This window comes from Babylonia areolata, chromosome 9 (genome assembly GCF_041734735.1).
Source record: "Babylonia areolata isolate BAREFJ2019XMU chromosome 9, ASM4173473v1, whole genome shotgun sequence".
Lineage (NCBI taxonomy): Eukaryota > Metazoa > Mollusca > Gastropoda > Neogastropoda > Buccinidae > Babylonia > Babylonia areolata.
The window spans coordinates 10,229,810-10,242,309 of record NC_134884.1 but is presented as its reverse complement, the minus strand read 5'-3'; the positions used below and the strand labels follow the sequence as shown (position 1 = coordinate 10,242,309).

At 45.3% G+C, this 12,500-nt stretch overlaps 1 protein-coding gene across 2 annotated transcripts in view; it reads left to right on the top strand.

Moving 5' to 3' along the window:
* LOC143286047 (ATP-dependent DNA helicase Q4-like) overlaps window positions 1-12,500 on the top strand; it is a 188,703-nt gene that overhangs the window by 151,823 nt on the left and 24,380 nt on the right. For both annotated transcript variants that reach the window (XM_076593582.1, XM_076593581.1), the window contains exons 20-22: window positions 3,619-3,787; window positions 9,267-9,444; window positions 11,952-12,111. In XM_076593582.1, coding sequence (XP_076449697.1) covers window positions 3,619-3,787; window positions 9,267-9,444; window positions 11,952-12,111 — 507 coding nt within the window. The remainder of the gene's footprint in view (window positions 1-3,618; window positions 3,788-9,266; window positions 9,445-11,951; window positions 12,112-12,500) is intronic.

Genomic DNA, 12,500 nt, shown 5'->3' with positions numbered 1-12,500 from the left:
ACGTGAATAAAAATCATAAAGACACAATAACAGCAGGATTGTGTGACATATACAAAACACATAAGTGCAAGTACATATAAGTGCACGCTCACACACACACACACACACACACACACACACACACACACACACACACACACACACACACACACACGCACACACACACACACACACAGAGAGAGAGAGAGAGAGAGAGAGCATGTCAACTTGTGTACTCACTTGAATGTAAGGCACACTGTTACACATTACAGACGGACAGGGCTGTTATTATTATTGTTATTATTGGTGCTGTTCTTGTTAGTTGGCACAACTCAGCCCTAACCTTTATAGTGGGCTCTGAGTGTCCTGTGTCCTCCATGAAATGATGCACAAAGAATAGTATACAATGACATACAGAATACAGCAGCACATATTAATGACATATCGAGGGAGAAAAAAAGGCATAACAGCAATACAGATTACAGATGAGAATCATCACAACAAAAAGCAAAACAAACAAGCACGTTGAACACACACATACACACACACGCTGCGGAAACCATCTATGGAGCCCATCTCTGGGGGTAATTCCCATTTCCTCCATTACCCCCACCATCTCAAACTTTTGGAATCTCTCATCTGCGGACACAGATTCAATCCGTGTGTGTGTGTGTGTGTGTGTGTGTGTGTGTGTGTGTGTTTGTTTTTCATTCAGTCTTCCACGCCATCTCTTTGTCATTTCTCTCACTGCGGTGTGTAGAAATCAACAATTCTGAGCCATGTTCAGCCTATCTTTGTTGTTGTTGTTGAAATAATCATGCCTTTCAGAGGTCATTTGTGCACAACGTTCAGCCATATTGCGTTTTTTGTTGTTGTTTTTTTGTTTTTGTTTTGGTTTTGTTGTTGTTGTTGTTTGTTTGGTTTTGGTTTTGGTTTTTTTATTTTATGGGGTTTTTTTATAACTAAAAAGGTAATGATATAAGAAAAGAATCACAAATTAGGCAAAGCCTTTATGGCTCACGTGTGATTGCTACTGATTAGATAAAGAAATGAATGGACGAATAAATGAATAGATAAATAAGTAAATAAATGTATAAACAGTAAAAAGGAAAATGAGCAATATCACCCAGCCCCCCTTTTATCCGCATCATCTGCACCGTTTCAGTGGCGTCACTCCAACGCCACTCATTCCGTCCCCGATACAGAGCGCCTCAACGTTTGTCGCAATCTCAGCGCCGTCAGAGCACAGGAAACTATCGATGTCAGATCGCCAGAAGGCCACATACCAGAGGAGACCTCGCACTGGTGTCGAGTCACTTCAGTGGCGTTTAATGCTGCCTTGCGTGATTTAACATATTCATGACACATCACCTTCCAAGCTCCCTACTGACGACGGTAATCGGTCAGTCGTGGAGACTGACTGAACCCCCATTGATTTGTTGTTGTTTTTTTTAAACAGAGAGAGAGAGATAGAAAAAAGAAAAACCGTTACTCAGCCGCCCATCTTTAGCACCAGACGCTGTTTGAAACATAATTCAACCCATGTCTTGACCGTGAAACAGGAATACCAGTATTCCTTGTGACCCCGGTACACTTGGTAATAAAGACATATTCTATTCTATTCTATTCTATTCTACCTCCAGGGCCATGTGGTTTAGCTGCAATGTTGACCTGTGCGCTTTCATGTGTTTGCTCAGAAATACAGACGATCGTGTCAGGAGTCATCATCATCATGGCCTGGCTTCGCTGACGAAGATCTAGGAAGGGCGTTGTCCACGTCTGATGCAGGCACGCTCATGGCTGACAAGGCCAATGCGGGAAAAGCAGAGTCGGCCGCAGCGGTTGCAAGGGAAAGTCTGGTCTGGGTTCGCGGCTGCAGCGTCGTGGTTCTTCCTCCTTCTGCGTTTGTCCTCAAGGCTGGCCCTGCGGTTGTTTTCGAAGGAGGAGACAGCCTGGTGGATGGTGCGTCGCCAGGTCTCTCGATCAGCGGCTACTGCGGACCACTGGCGATGGTCAATGTGACAGGCACCGAGAGCTTTCTTCAAGGAGTCTTTGTATCTCTTCTTGGGTGCTCCTCTGTCACGGTGGCCAGTGGACAGTTCGCCATACAGCGCGATCTTGGGCAGGCGGTGGTCCTCCATCCTGGACACGTGCCCTGCCCAACGTAGCTGGGTCTTTAGCAGCACTGCCTCGATGCTGATAGTCTTTGCCTGCTCCAGGACCTCGACATTTGTGATGTAGTCACTCCAGTGGATGCTGAGGATGGTGCGAAGGCAGCGCTGGTGAAAGCGATCAAGCAGTCGTATGTGGTGCCGGTAGGTGACCCAGGTTTCGGAGCCATACAACAGGGTGGGCAGTACAACAGCTCTGTACACGCTGATCTTTGAAAAGAGTAAAGAATAAGTAAAACCAATAGAAGCGTGTTCCATTGTCGAAGGTGATAATCACTCCGCACCAGTTCAGTTCGTTTGACAAAATGATTGACGGAGGGTCGCACGCCTTCTTCCACTTCCAACATCTCCATCATGGTGTCGAATTCGTAACTCGTGTCGCCGTGATTAGATTTTTGTTTTTAAACAGCGATTTACTGTTCACTGTTCTAACCAACCCGACAGCATCGTTGAGAAAGATGGTAGAAAAACAGCGTGGCTACAAAGATGTACCAGTGCTGATATTCCGTTGTTTGGGTTTGATGTGTGGCTTGCGAACTTGAAGCACAGATGTGTGCTTCCAACATTTGGTGCTGTTGCTGAGTAACAGTTTAAAAAATGGAATGTAGTGGTATGTAATAGGAATGTCTTTTTATAAATAAAAAAAGAAAAGGTCAGTAGGAATAACACGTGAGCCATGGAGGCATTCATCTCGTTCTCTACTTGCTTCCTATTTCTTCTTCTTCTGTATAATTCCGGCATTCTATCTTCCGCCTGTCTTAAGATCGCATTTTCCCCTCTTACCTCTCTCTCCTTTGACAGCCAGGGGGAAAAAATGTTTGGTATTTATGTTCGGTTTTTTTTGTTTTTGTTTTTTTTCCACGAAAATATAAAGACCGCCCATGGTGTATGTAGGGTGGAGGGTGGATACGGGGACAGTGTCGGTGATGGATTTTTCTCAACAAAGCCGTACCAAACTGAACGGATGTAAAAATGCATCAAAATCAAGGTAGAAGCCTCAACTGATCCAGTGAAAATGTGCTTGTTTTTTGTTTTCAACACTGAAAGATAGGGGGTGGTGGGGGGGGGGGGGGGGGGGGGGGCACATGAAGTTCGGTGTGTGATCTTGTGTGCTTTATGTCTGACTGACGTGTTGTTGTGAAACGGTTTTTGAGGTTTGACAGCGATACAAAAGATTGCGCGTGCAATGCGTGTGTATTTATCAATCTATCGAGCTATCTAACTGTGTGTGTGTGTGTGTGCGTGCGTGCGTGCCTACCAGTAGTGATGGTAGCTAGAAATGATGTAATGATGATAATAATAACAATAGTAGTTGTAGAGTATAGTGTATGTTAACTCTCAAAACCCTCATTGTTCGTCCCATTGTCCGCCGGTAGCTTCTTCTTCTTCTTCCTCTTCTTGTTCTTAGTAGCAGTAGTAGCAGCAGCAGTAGCAGCAGCAACTGACCCCAAGCCACGCCGTGTTGCAGTGTCCGCCAGTGGCAGTAGCCATCGCCAAGCAGAAGTTGGGCGGCAGGACTTTCGGCACCAGCAGCAGCCTGGAGTTCCCCGTGGTGGAGCTCAGCGACTCCATGGGCTGGGACTCCGGACCCGTCAAGCGGGAGTTGCGGGCCTTGCAGTGGGTGGTCAAGGACGGAGGTAGGTGGGGAGGCGAGTGTTGGGGGTGGCGGGGTGTCTGTGTGTGGGTGTGGAGGATGAGAGGCAGCAGGAGGGACTAGGCTGTGAGTAAGGCTGGGGGATGAGAAAGGCAATGAGGGAGTTGCAGTGGTTGGTCAACAAGAAAGGAGGTAAGGAGGGTGGGGGGTGCTATGTGTTGGCAAGGGGTGGAGTGGTGGGTGTGAGGGAGGGGAGGTGTTGGCAGGCTGTGAGTGAGGTCTGTGGGTGGATGAGAAAGGAGTGGGTTGGTGGTGTGCACTTGTCTATTTCAATACACCCTCCATAGAGTCTCTCACATCACAATCTGTTAAGTCATAAAAAACCGAAATTAACAAACTGAAGAAGGAGTAGGAGGAGGAAAAGAAGAAAGAAAGAAAGATTTTGATAAATCGGCGTGATGCATAATATAGAATGTCCATGCTCATACTCTGGTTCCTTTCTTTGTTTCGTTTTTTTAGGGGTTTTTTGTTTTGTTTTTTTGCTTTTTGTTTGTTTTTGTTTGTGTTTTTTTGTTTTGTTTTTGTTTTTTGTTTTTTGGGGGGGTTGTTTGTTTTTGTTTTTATATATGTATACTTGTAGACTAAATCATAAATCATTTCCTGCTTGCTGAGCCGCCTCGGGGTTGCCAAGGGGATGTCATTCACATGTAAATTGTACCCAGCCCTCAGCTTCAGAGGTGTTCTTCTTTTTCTTTTGATTTCCCCAGCTCCTGTCCACTGTTCGCCCATTTTTCATTTGTTTTTGTCGTCTGTTCCTCCCTGGCTTCCCGGGTGGTGGTGGTTGTTTTGCTGCCCCGTCATCTGCACCGTTTCTGTGGCGTCACTCCCACGTCGCTCAGTCCGAGCTCCCACCCACACCCTCTCCCTCCATACTCAGCCACGCTCGGGTTCGCAGGCTGCATTCTTTAATATTCGAAGACCCTTTCATCCCATGTAATAATCATAATGTTAACAAGTCTTTTGAATATTCGAAGACCTTTTTTTCTCACGAAATGATAATCATCATAGCAGTAGGAGACTCGTGTGGTCGTCTCGACCATGTATTGCCGGGACGAGAGGGTGAGGCTGACGACCTACGCAACTCTCCCTCACTTTTATCCAAATCAAGCGCAAGTCATGACTTCAAATTATATCTGATATTCGAAGCCATGGTCATCTTCGAATCCAAAGGACGAACATCATTCCCGCAGGAGCAGAAGTAGTAGTATTAATAATAGAAATTATGATTCCTGATTCCTACAGTAAATGTGTATTCCCTTTAGAAGATCCAGGTTCAGTGCGCTCAGTACAAAATGATAAAGAACAACAATAACAATGTGCATTTGACTGCTCTCTTATGAAGTTGATTTAACCTAAGGCTTTGTTTTGTTTGTTGTTGTTTGTGTGGAAAATCGATGTATTTTATTTGCTGGTATTCTTAGGTGGAGAAACCTTTTTTTACTTTTTCTTTTAATAAAGATTTTCCCGTTCGTGTCCATGATTATTTGTTGTTATCACACACACACACACACACACACACACACACACAAACACCCCCCCCCCCCCCCCCCCAAAAAAAAAAAAAAAAAAAAAAAAGAAAAAAAAAAAAAAAGAAAAAAAAACACGAACACCACCAGACAGACAAAAACAAAAATCAGCAGGGTGCGTGCAGAAACCATGAAACATTCATAACGCACTGTAGCCCTGAACCAACTGTCACTTATCTCCATTAGCAAGGACACACAGACGGACTGGGGAGAAGAGAATAGATCAATCAATTCAGAGTCGTGAAAACAGACACGGCAGTTACATCATTGTCAATACCAATCGTGTCTGTGTCTTTGTGTTAGTGACAATTTTTTCTTTCCACAGTTTCCAGTGCTCGCACCTCCCTTCCTTCCACTTCCCACCACGCGATCACAGTTCAGGACGCGTATAGGATTCACACCGTTTGCCTGTATGTTTGTCTGTCTGTCATCAGCGGGGCTTACAAGATGATGCACAACTCACCGATCGAGCTGAAATCTGGCACACCGGCTATTATTCGCAACATGAAGGTTTCCGGGCATTGACCTTTGCAGAGCTGTTGCTTTCTTTGACTTTTAAATTTACATGCTCCCGCATCGTCAGTGGCAGTCAAAGCGCTTCACAGTCCACGGACCTCAGCCAGTTTGCTGGTGTCACCCCATCGTCTGTCGACAAGTCTGAGCAGTGAGGTCTCTCTCCTTCTTGCAGCCTAGTTATCTGGTTGCTCGACTAATTGTATAATCAATATTCAGTCAGGACTGAACAGCATTGAGATGACTGTTTTAAACATCAACGGCTGCCTCTAGCTGTAACTACCCACAGTGATTCCTCTCACTGCCCTCTGAACTAAACTCGTTCATAGCGGTCAGTGTCTCACACTGGGATGCCTCCATATTCTAAATTCGATCCCCGGCTGAAGCGATTTTCTTATTCATTTACTCGCTTATTAATGTATTTTTCTATTTATTTAATCTTTTATCAACTATCAGGGTGAAGCGCAGAACTGGTTATTTGTTGGACTTGTGATACATCGTGCACCTGTGATCAGGATTCGAGGTCCAGTTTCGAATTGGTGTCCAGTCCTTGGGAAAGGCACTTTACTCCAGTTTTCCTCACACCACGTGGTGTGACTGGGAACCTGACTTCGGTGGGGGGGGGGGGGGGGGGGGGGGGGGGGAGCTGTTAAAACGACAATGAGAAGATGACCTGGCCCCGCTCGTCCTGTTACACCGTTCCCTGGCCAACTTGGATATGAATCCATTGCTCCTGTGGCCGGAAAAAGCTACGGGACCTGTAACGTCATCATGTGAGTGGGGGGAAGGTGCGTCGTGACAACACGAAGGCCCGTGCTTGTCGTGCCCTGTATACCACTGTTCTGTGCTGAGCAGTCTTTTGTGTGTTCAACAAACTTAAGTGTGTTGAGCACTCTACTTCTGAGCTCAGCTCACTCAGCCGGGGCCTTGCGACTGCACTTTTACTGGTCCTGTCCAGACAACTCCGGTCCCTCCTTTTCCTCTCGTTACACGGCGGTGTTGTCTCAGCGTGCCGCACAATTCTGACAGTCTAGGAGCGGGAACCTTGCACAGTTCACCACGCTGTTTTCTTGTTGTCTAATTTTAATCATTATCATCATGGATATTCCATTCAGCAATTCTGCATCTGCCTGTGCCTGTCTTCACCCCCCCCCCCCCCCACCCCCACCCCCGCTCTTTCTTCCTTTCTCCTCCTCCCCCACCCCCCACCCCCCCCCATTCCCCCTCCTCTCATTTCACTGTCTCCCCCTTCCCCCCCGCCTTCCACTGGCCCATTCTCTGACATTCTCCTTATTGTTTTTCTCTTTAAATTGAGTGGGGGGGAGGGGCATGATGTATTATGTATTGAATGTGTACAAAAAATCATTTGCCCCCTCTGCTGTTGCTGTGATAAATTATTCGCTCAAATAATGTTTTTATTCCATTGCCTGTGATTTGTTTATTGTTATGATGACAGTTGTCTTTCTTCCCAATATGTATGCATGCATGCGTGCAAAGAAAGAAGTGAGGTGAGGGGGTGAGGGGAGAAGTGTGTGGGTGCGTGTGTGTGCGCGCGTGCTCAGTGTTAGTGTTTTGCCGCAGAGGGGCGTGAAAGGAGTTTTACATGCTTTTAGTCTTGGTGGCGGTGTTGACCCTTCAACTGTGATTTCATGTTCTTAAATGTTATAATCTTACTGAATATTTTCCTTTTATATCATTGAAATGTTTCACTTTATCTTAAAATGTAATTTTTGTTTTCTTACCTAAATGTTTTCTTTTAATATGATAGTTAATACGTATGCTGTGATCAAGGAAGGGTGTGCCAGTTGCTCATTCGTTTTTTCGGTTTTATCTGTTGATGAGCATTTGTCTTTTTAAATGTTATTATTATCTTACTGAATATTCTCCTTTTTATAATGATTGAAACGTACACATACGCGCGCGCGCGTGCGCGCGCACACACGCTCAACACGCAGGCACACGCACGCGTGCGCGCGCGTGCGCACACAAAAAACGATGCATGCACACGCACGGACACACGCGCAACACACACACACAGTTGTTGCACTCTGAATCATAATGTAATAGTATCTTCCACATGTTTTTCTTTTTACATAATAATTGATGTGTGCATGGTGATAAGTGAAGGGTGTGTCAGTTTGGGTTTTTTTTGTTTTGTTTTGGTTTTTTTGTTTTGTTTTTTTGTTTGTTTGTTTGTTTGTTTGCTGACGGGCATTTTATTTTAAGTGAGCCTAAAGAAACTTTTCTGTTTTTGGTTGAAGCAGATAATAAAGTATTTTGAATTGAATTGAATTGTCTTGCCGGTCTTGCCAGGACTTGTCTTCTCTCTTTATTTTGTCCCCCTCGCTTATGTATGGTATTTCGTTTGCTGTCATGTTATGGATTTGTCCTGTTTTTTTGTTTGTTGTTTTTTTTCCTTCTTTTTTCTCTTTTTCTTTTCCTGGTATTCATTATTCCCTCTTTCCTTCCATTGTCCGCTTTCATTTTAGAAAGCCAGAGAGAGTGTATGATTAGCTTTGCACTTCACCGTCACCAAAATACAAATACATCTCTGTCTGTCTGTCCACTTTACAATTTTGTCCTTTTAGCGGATGATATTACATCAGGTGTCTTGATATATATTCGCTTTGTTTTGTTTTGTTTTTTCTGTTTCTTTGCCTGACAACATTCTTAGGTCTTCTCTTTCCTTTCCAGTTTTCGGGGATTTAATGGAAAACACATCCTTCATTTTGCCTGTTATCGTCACAAACTACCTGTGTCCACTCTGCCTATGTCTCTGTCTCTATTACCTCTTCCCTCTCTCTCTCCACCAATTCCCTCTTTCTGGTTTTGCCTTTTCTCCTTTCCTACACAAAGGGTTTGATACAACCTCTCCAGTTTTCTCCTTTCCCACACAAAGGGATTAATACAACCTCTCCAGTTTTCTCCTTTCCCACACAAAGGGATTAATACAACCTCTCCAGTTTTCTCCTTTCCCACACAAAGGGTTTAATACAACCTCTCCAGTTTTCTCCTTTCCCACACAAAGGGTTTAATACAACCTCTCCAGTTTTCTCCTTTCCCACACAAAGGGTTTAATACAACCTCTCCAGTTGTCCCTGTTCATGAATAAATGAATATGAGCTCGAATTCACAGTTTATTACGGCACTCACACACACGCGCGCTCACACACACATATACACACACACACACACAGTCGCGCGCACGCGCCACACACACACACACACACACACACACACACACACACACACACACACACACACACACACACACACACACACACACACTTTACGACAGTGCTTAAGATAATAGTTTTTTGCTGTTTTTTCTAAGAAAAAAAACAAAAACAAAAAAAAACGAAACAAAAAACAAAACAACAACAACAACAAAACTGTAATGATATTATGGTTGGTTGCACACAGAAGCCAAGAAAAGTGGGGTCATGGTAACCTTCACAGACTTGGCCCTGCGCGTGCGCGCGTGCGGTGACATCAGCGACGAGGAGCGCGACGCCCTGGTTGACTACGTGCACGGGCGGGTGAGGAGTCAGGAGTCCTCACAGCTGGCTCAGCTCTCCCTGCTGGCTCGGCGTCTGAAAGAGTACGTACCTTTGTGGGTGTCGGGTGGGGGAGGTCGGGATGGGTGTAAGTGTGTCTTGCCCGGCGTCTGAAAGAGTATGTACCAGTTTGGGTGTGGGGGAGGGGGGATGTTCGTGTGTCTCTTGCGTCTGTAAGAGTACGTACCTGTGTGCGTGGGTGTGAGGGAGAAGGGGTGTTCATGTCAGTGTGTCGTGCCTGGCGTCTGAAAGAGTACGTGCTTGTGTGGGGGTGGGGAAGGGGGGGTGGGGTATGTGAGTGTGTCTTACCCGGCGTCTCAAAAAATGCGTACATGTGTGGGTGTGAGGGAGATGTGGGAGATGTGAGTGTGTTTTGCCCGGCGTCTGAGAGTTCGTACCTGTGTGGGTGTGGGGGAGAGGGGTGTATGTGAGTGTGTTTTGCCCGGCGTCTGAGAGAGTAGTTTATCTCTGTGTATGTGGGTCGGGGGTAGCAGTGTAACTAAATCTATTCTCATACAAGTTAACATCAGTGACCAAGCTCACTTTACATTTCTCATCCAGCTGATACAGGATATTGTAAGTTTTTCGCGTCTAGACGGTCCATCTGGGATGGTTTTAACCAGTACCTTTTAAACACTTCACAACCGAAACATATTTTTTCACACACAGAGAGTACGTCTTCGTTCTCCAGTGCATACCGCCAGCAGTCAAGCATCCAGCCTGTTATCCCACAACTTTTCCAGTCTCCAGAGAGAGATAGACTAAAAGCAGTGCCGTCTGAGTGATGATTGCCCTGAACAGCAAGCCGGGAGCCAGGCATCAGAGAACAAATGAGTTCCATAACGTGTGTGAAATGTGCCGCAGGTCCACTTTACAGCCGTTACCTGAACGTTGTGCTGGCGCAACTGCCGACTGGTGATGACGTGTGAATGGACATCCGGATCTGGTGGCTTGAGGGAACAGAAACAGTACTGCTTCTCTCCGGTTTTTTTTCCTCATAATCCGGTCAGTTAGAAATAAATGAATAAATAAACAGCGTAACATTGACCAAATTACGTGGAAGTTTGGCAGCGTGTTGTTTGGCGGTAAATTTTCTTCTTTTTATTTTTTAAAGAAAAAAAATTGAAACTCAGCAAGAAAAAAAGGAGGGGATCAGCAGGGCGTTAGTTTGTATTGTGTTGCTTTGTCATTCACTGTGTATTTATGTGTAATATTCTAGTTCTGCCTTAAACCCCAACCCCCAAACCCATCCCTTTCTTCTCACTTGATAACAGCTTTGTTTTGGTTCAGAATTTGACAGGTCAGCTTTATGAAAGTAACACATTTTAATGCCGGTTGGCTTAAGCTGCTTCAGTTTGATGGAATTGTTCGGTTTCCAGCACACGCGTGTCGGTTCGTTACTCGTTTCAGACGGCGAGCAATAGGTCTATATATACATATCTATGTATATATATATGTAAGAACTGGTTCGTCCACCACTCGCGTTTTCTGTTTCGTTCTTGAGCCTTTTAAATCTACAGCAATCACACGTGAATCATACAATAAAGGCTTCCCCTATTGTGAAAGTGTCGCACAAGAACTACTGGATGTGTGTTTACCACAGTGTGTACTGGATGAAGAAGAAAGAAACACCCGTAGGTGTGTACTGGATGTGTGTTTGATGTCTGGTGGATGTGTGTGTTGACCACAGTGTGTACTGGATGTGTGTTTGATGTCTGGTGGATGTGTGTGTTGACCACAGTGTGTACTGGATGTGTGTTTGATGTCTGGTGGATGTGTGTGTTGACCACAGTGTGTACTGGATGAAGAAGAAAGAAACACCCGTAGGTGTGTACTACTGGATGTCTGTTGACCACAGTGTGTCTCACAAGAACTACTGGATGTGTGTTGACCACAGTGTCTCACAAGAACTACTGGATGTCTGTTGACCACAGTGTGTCTCACAAGAACTACTGGATGTGTGTTGACCACAGTGTCTCACAAGAACTACTGGATGTCTGTTGACCACAGTGTCTCACAAGAACTACTGGATGTCTGTTGACCACAGTGTGTCTGGATGTGTGTTGACCACAGTGTGTCTGGATGTGTGTTGACCAGAGTGTCTCACAAGAACTACTGGATGTGTGTTGACCACAGTGTGTCTGGATGTGTGTTGACCACAGTGTCTCACAAGAACTACTGGATGTCTGTTGACCACAGTGTGTCTGGATGTGTGTTGACCAGAGTGTCTCACAAGAACTACTGGATGTGTGTTGACCACAGTGTGTCTGGATGTGTGTTGACCACAGTGTCTCACAAGAACTACTGGATGTCTGTTGACCACAGTGTGTCTGGATGTGTGTTGACCACAGTGTCTCACAAGAACTACTGGATGTGTGTTGACCACAGTGTGTCTGGATGTGTGTTGACCACAGTGTCTCACAAGAAATACTGGATGTCTGTTGACCACAGTGTGTCTGGATGTGTGTTGACCAGAGTGTCTCACAAGAACTACTGGATGTCTGTTGACCAGAGTGTCTCACAAGAACTACTGGATGTCTGTTGACCACAGTGTGTCTCACAAGAACTACTGGATGTGTGCTGACGAGGCTGACAGTGGCCGGAGCGAGAGACTGAAGCGACACCTGGACAGTCACTTTGAGGACCTGGGCGATGTTGGTGCTGACGATGGTGCCGCGAATGCTGAGGATGTCACTGCGGGTGACACACAAGTAAGTTAAAATCTGTTACATTATGCTGTGTAATGAAAATTGAGGAATCTAAAACAGGAGGGATAGTTGGGGATGTATTAGGGTGGCGGGGAGAAGGCAGATCAAGGTCACTCGATAATGCCACTGCTCAGCCAGCGTACTGACCAACCAGCCCTTCAAGTCTACATCTTTTTACTTGAATTTCTTCCTTTTATGAGCGTATGGCGTTAGTCAGCAGAATGAGTGTCGTCATTGGAAAGTACGGAAAAAGTGAAATTGATGCACAGTGATCTGACTTTACCAAGGTTCAACGGTCAAGGGTTAAGCCATGATCGAGGTGAAGGGAACTTTTCGTCGGTAATAGTGCGTAGATGCGTCTTTATCCCACGTCATAAGCATTCCTGATTATT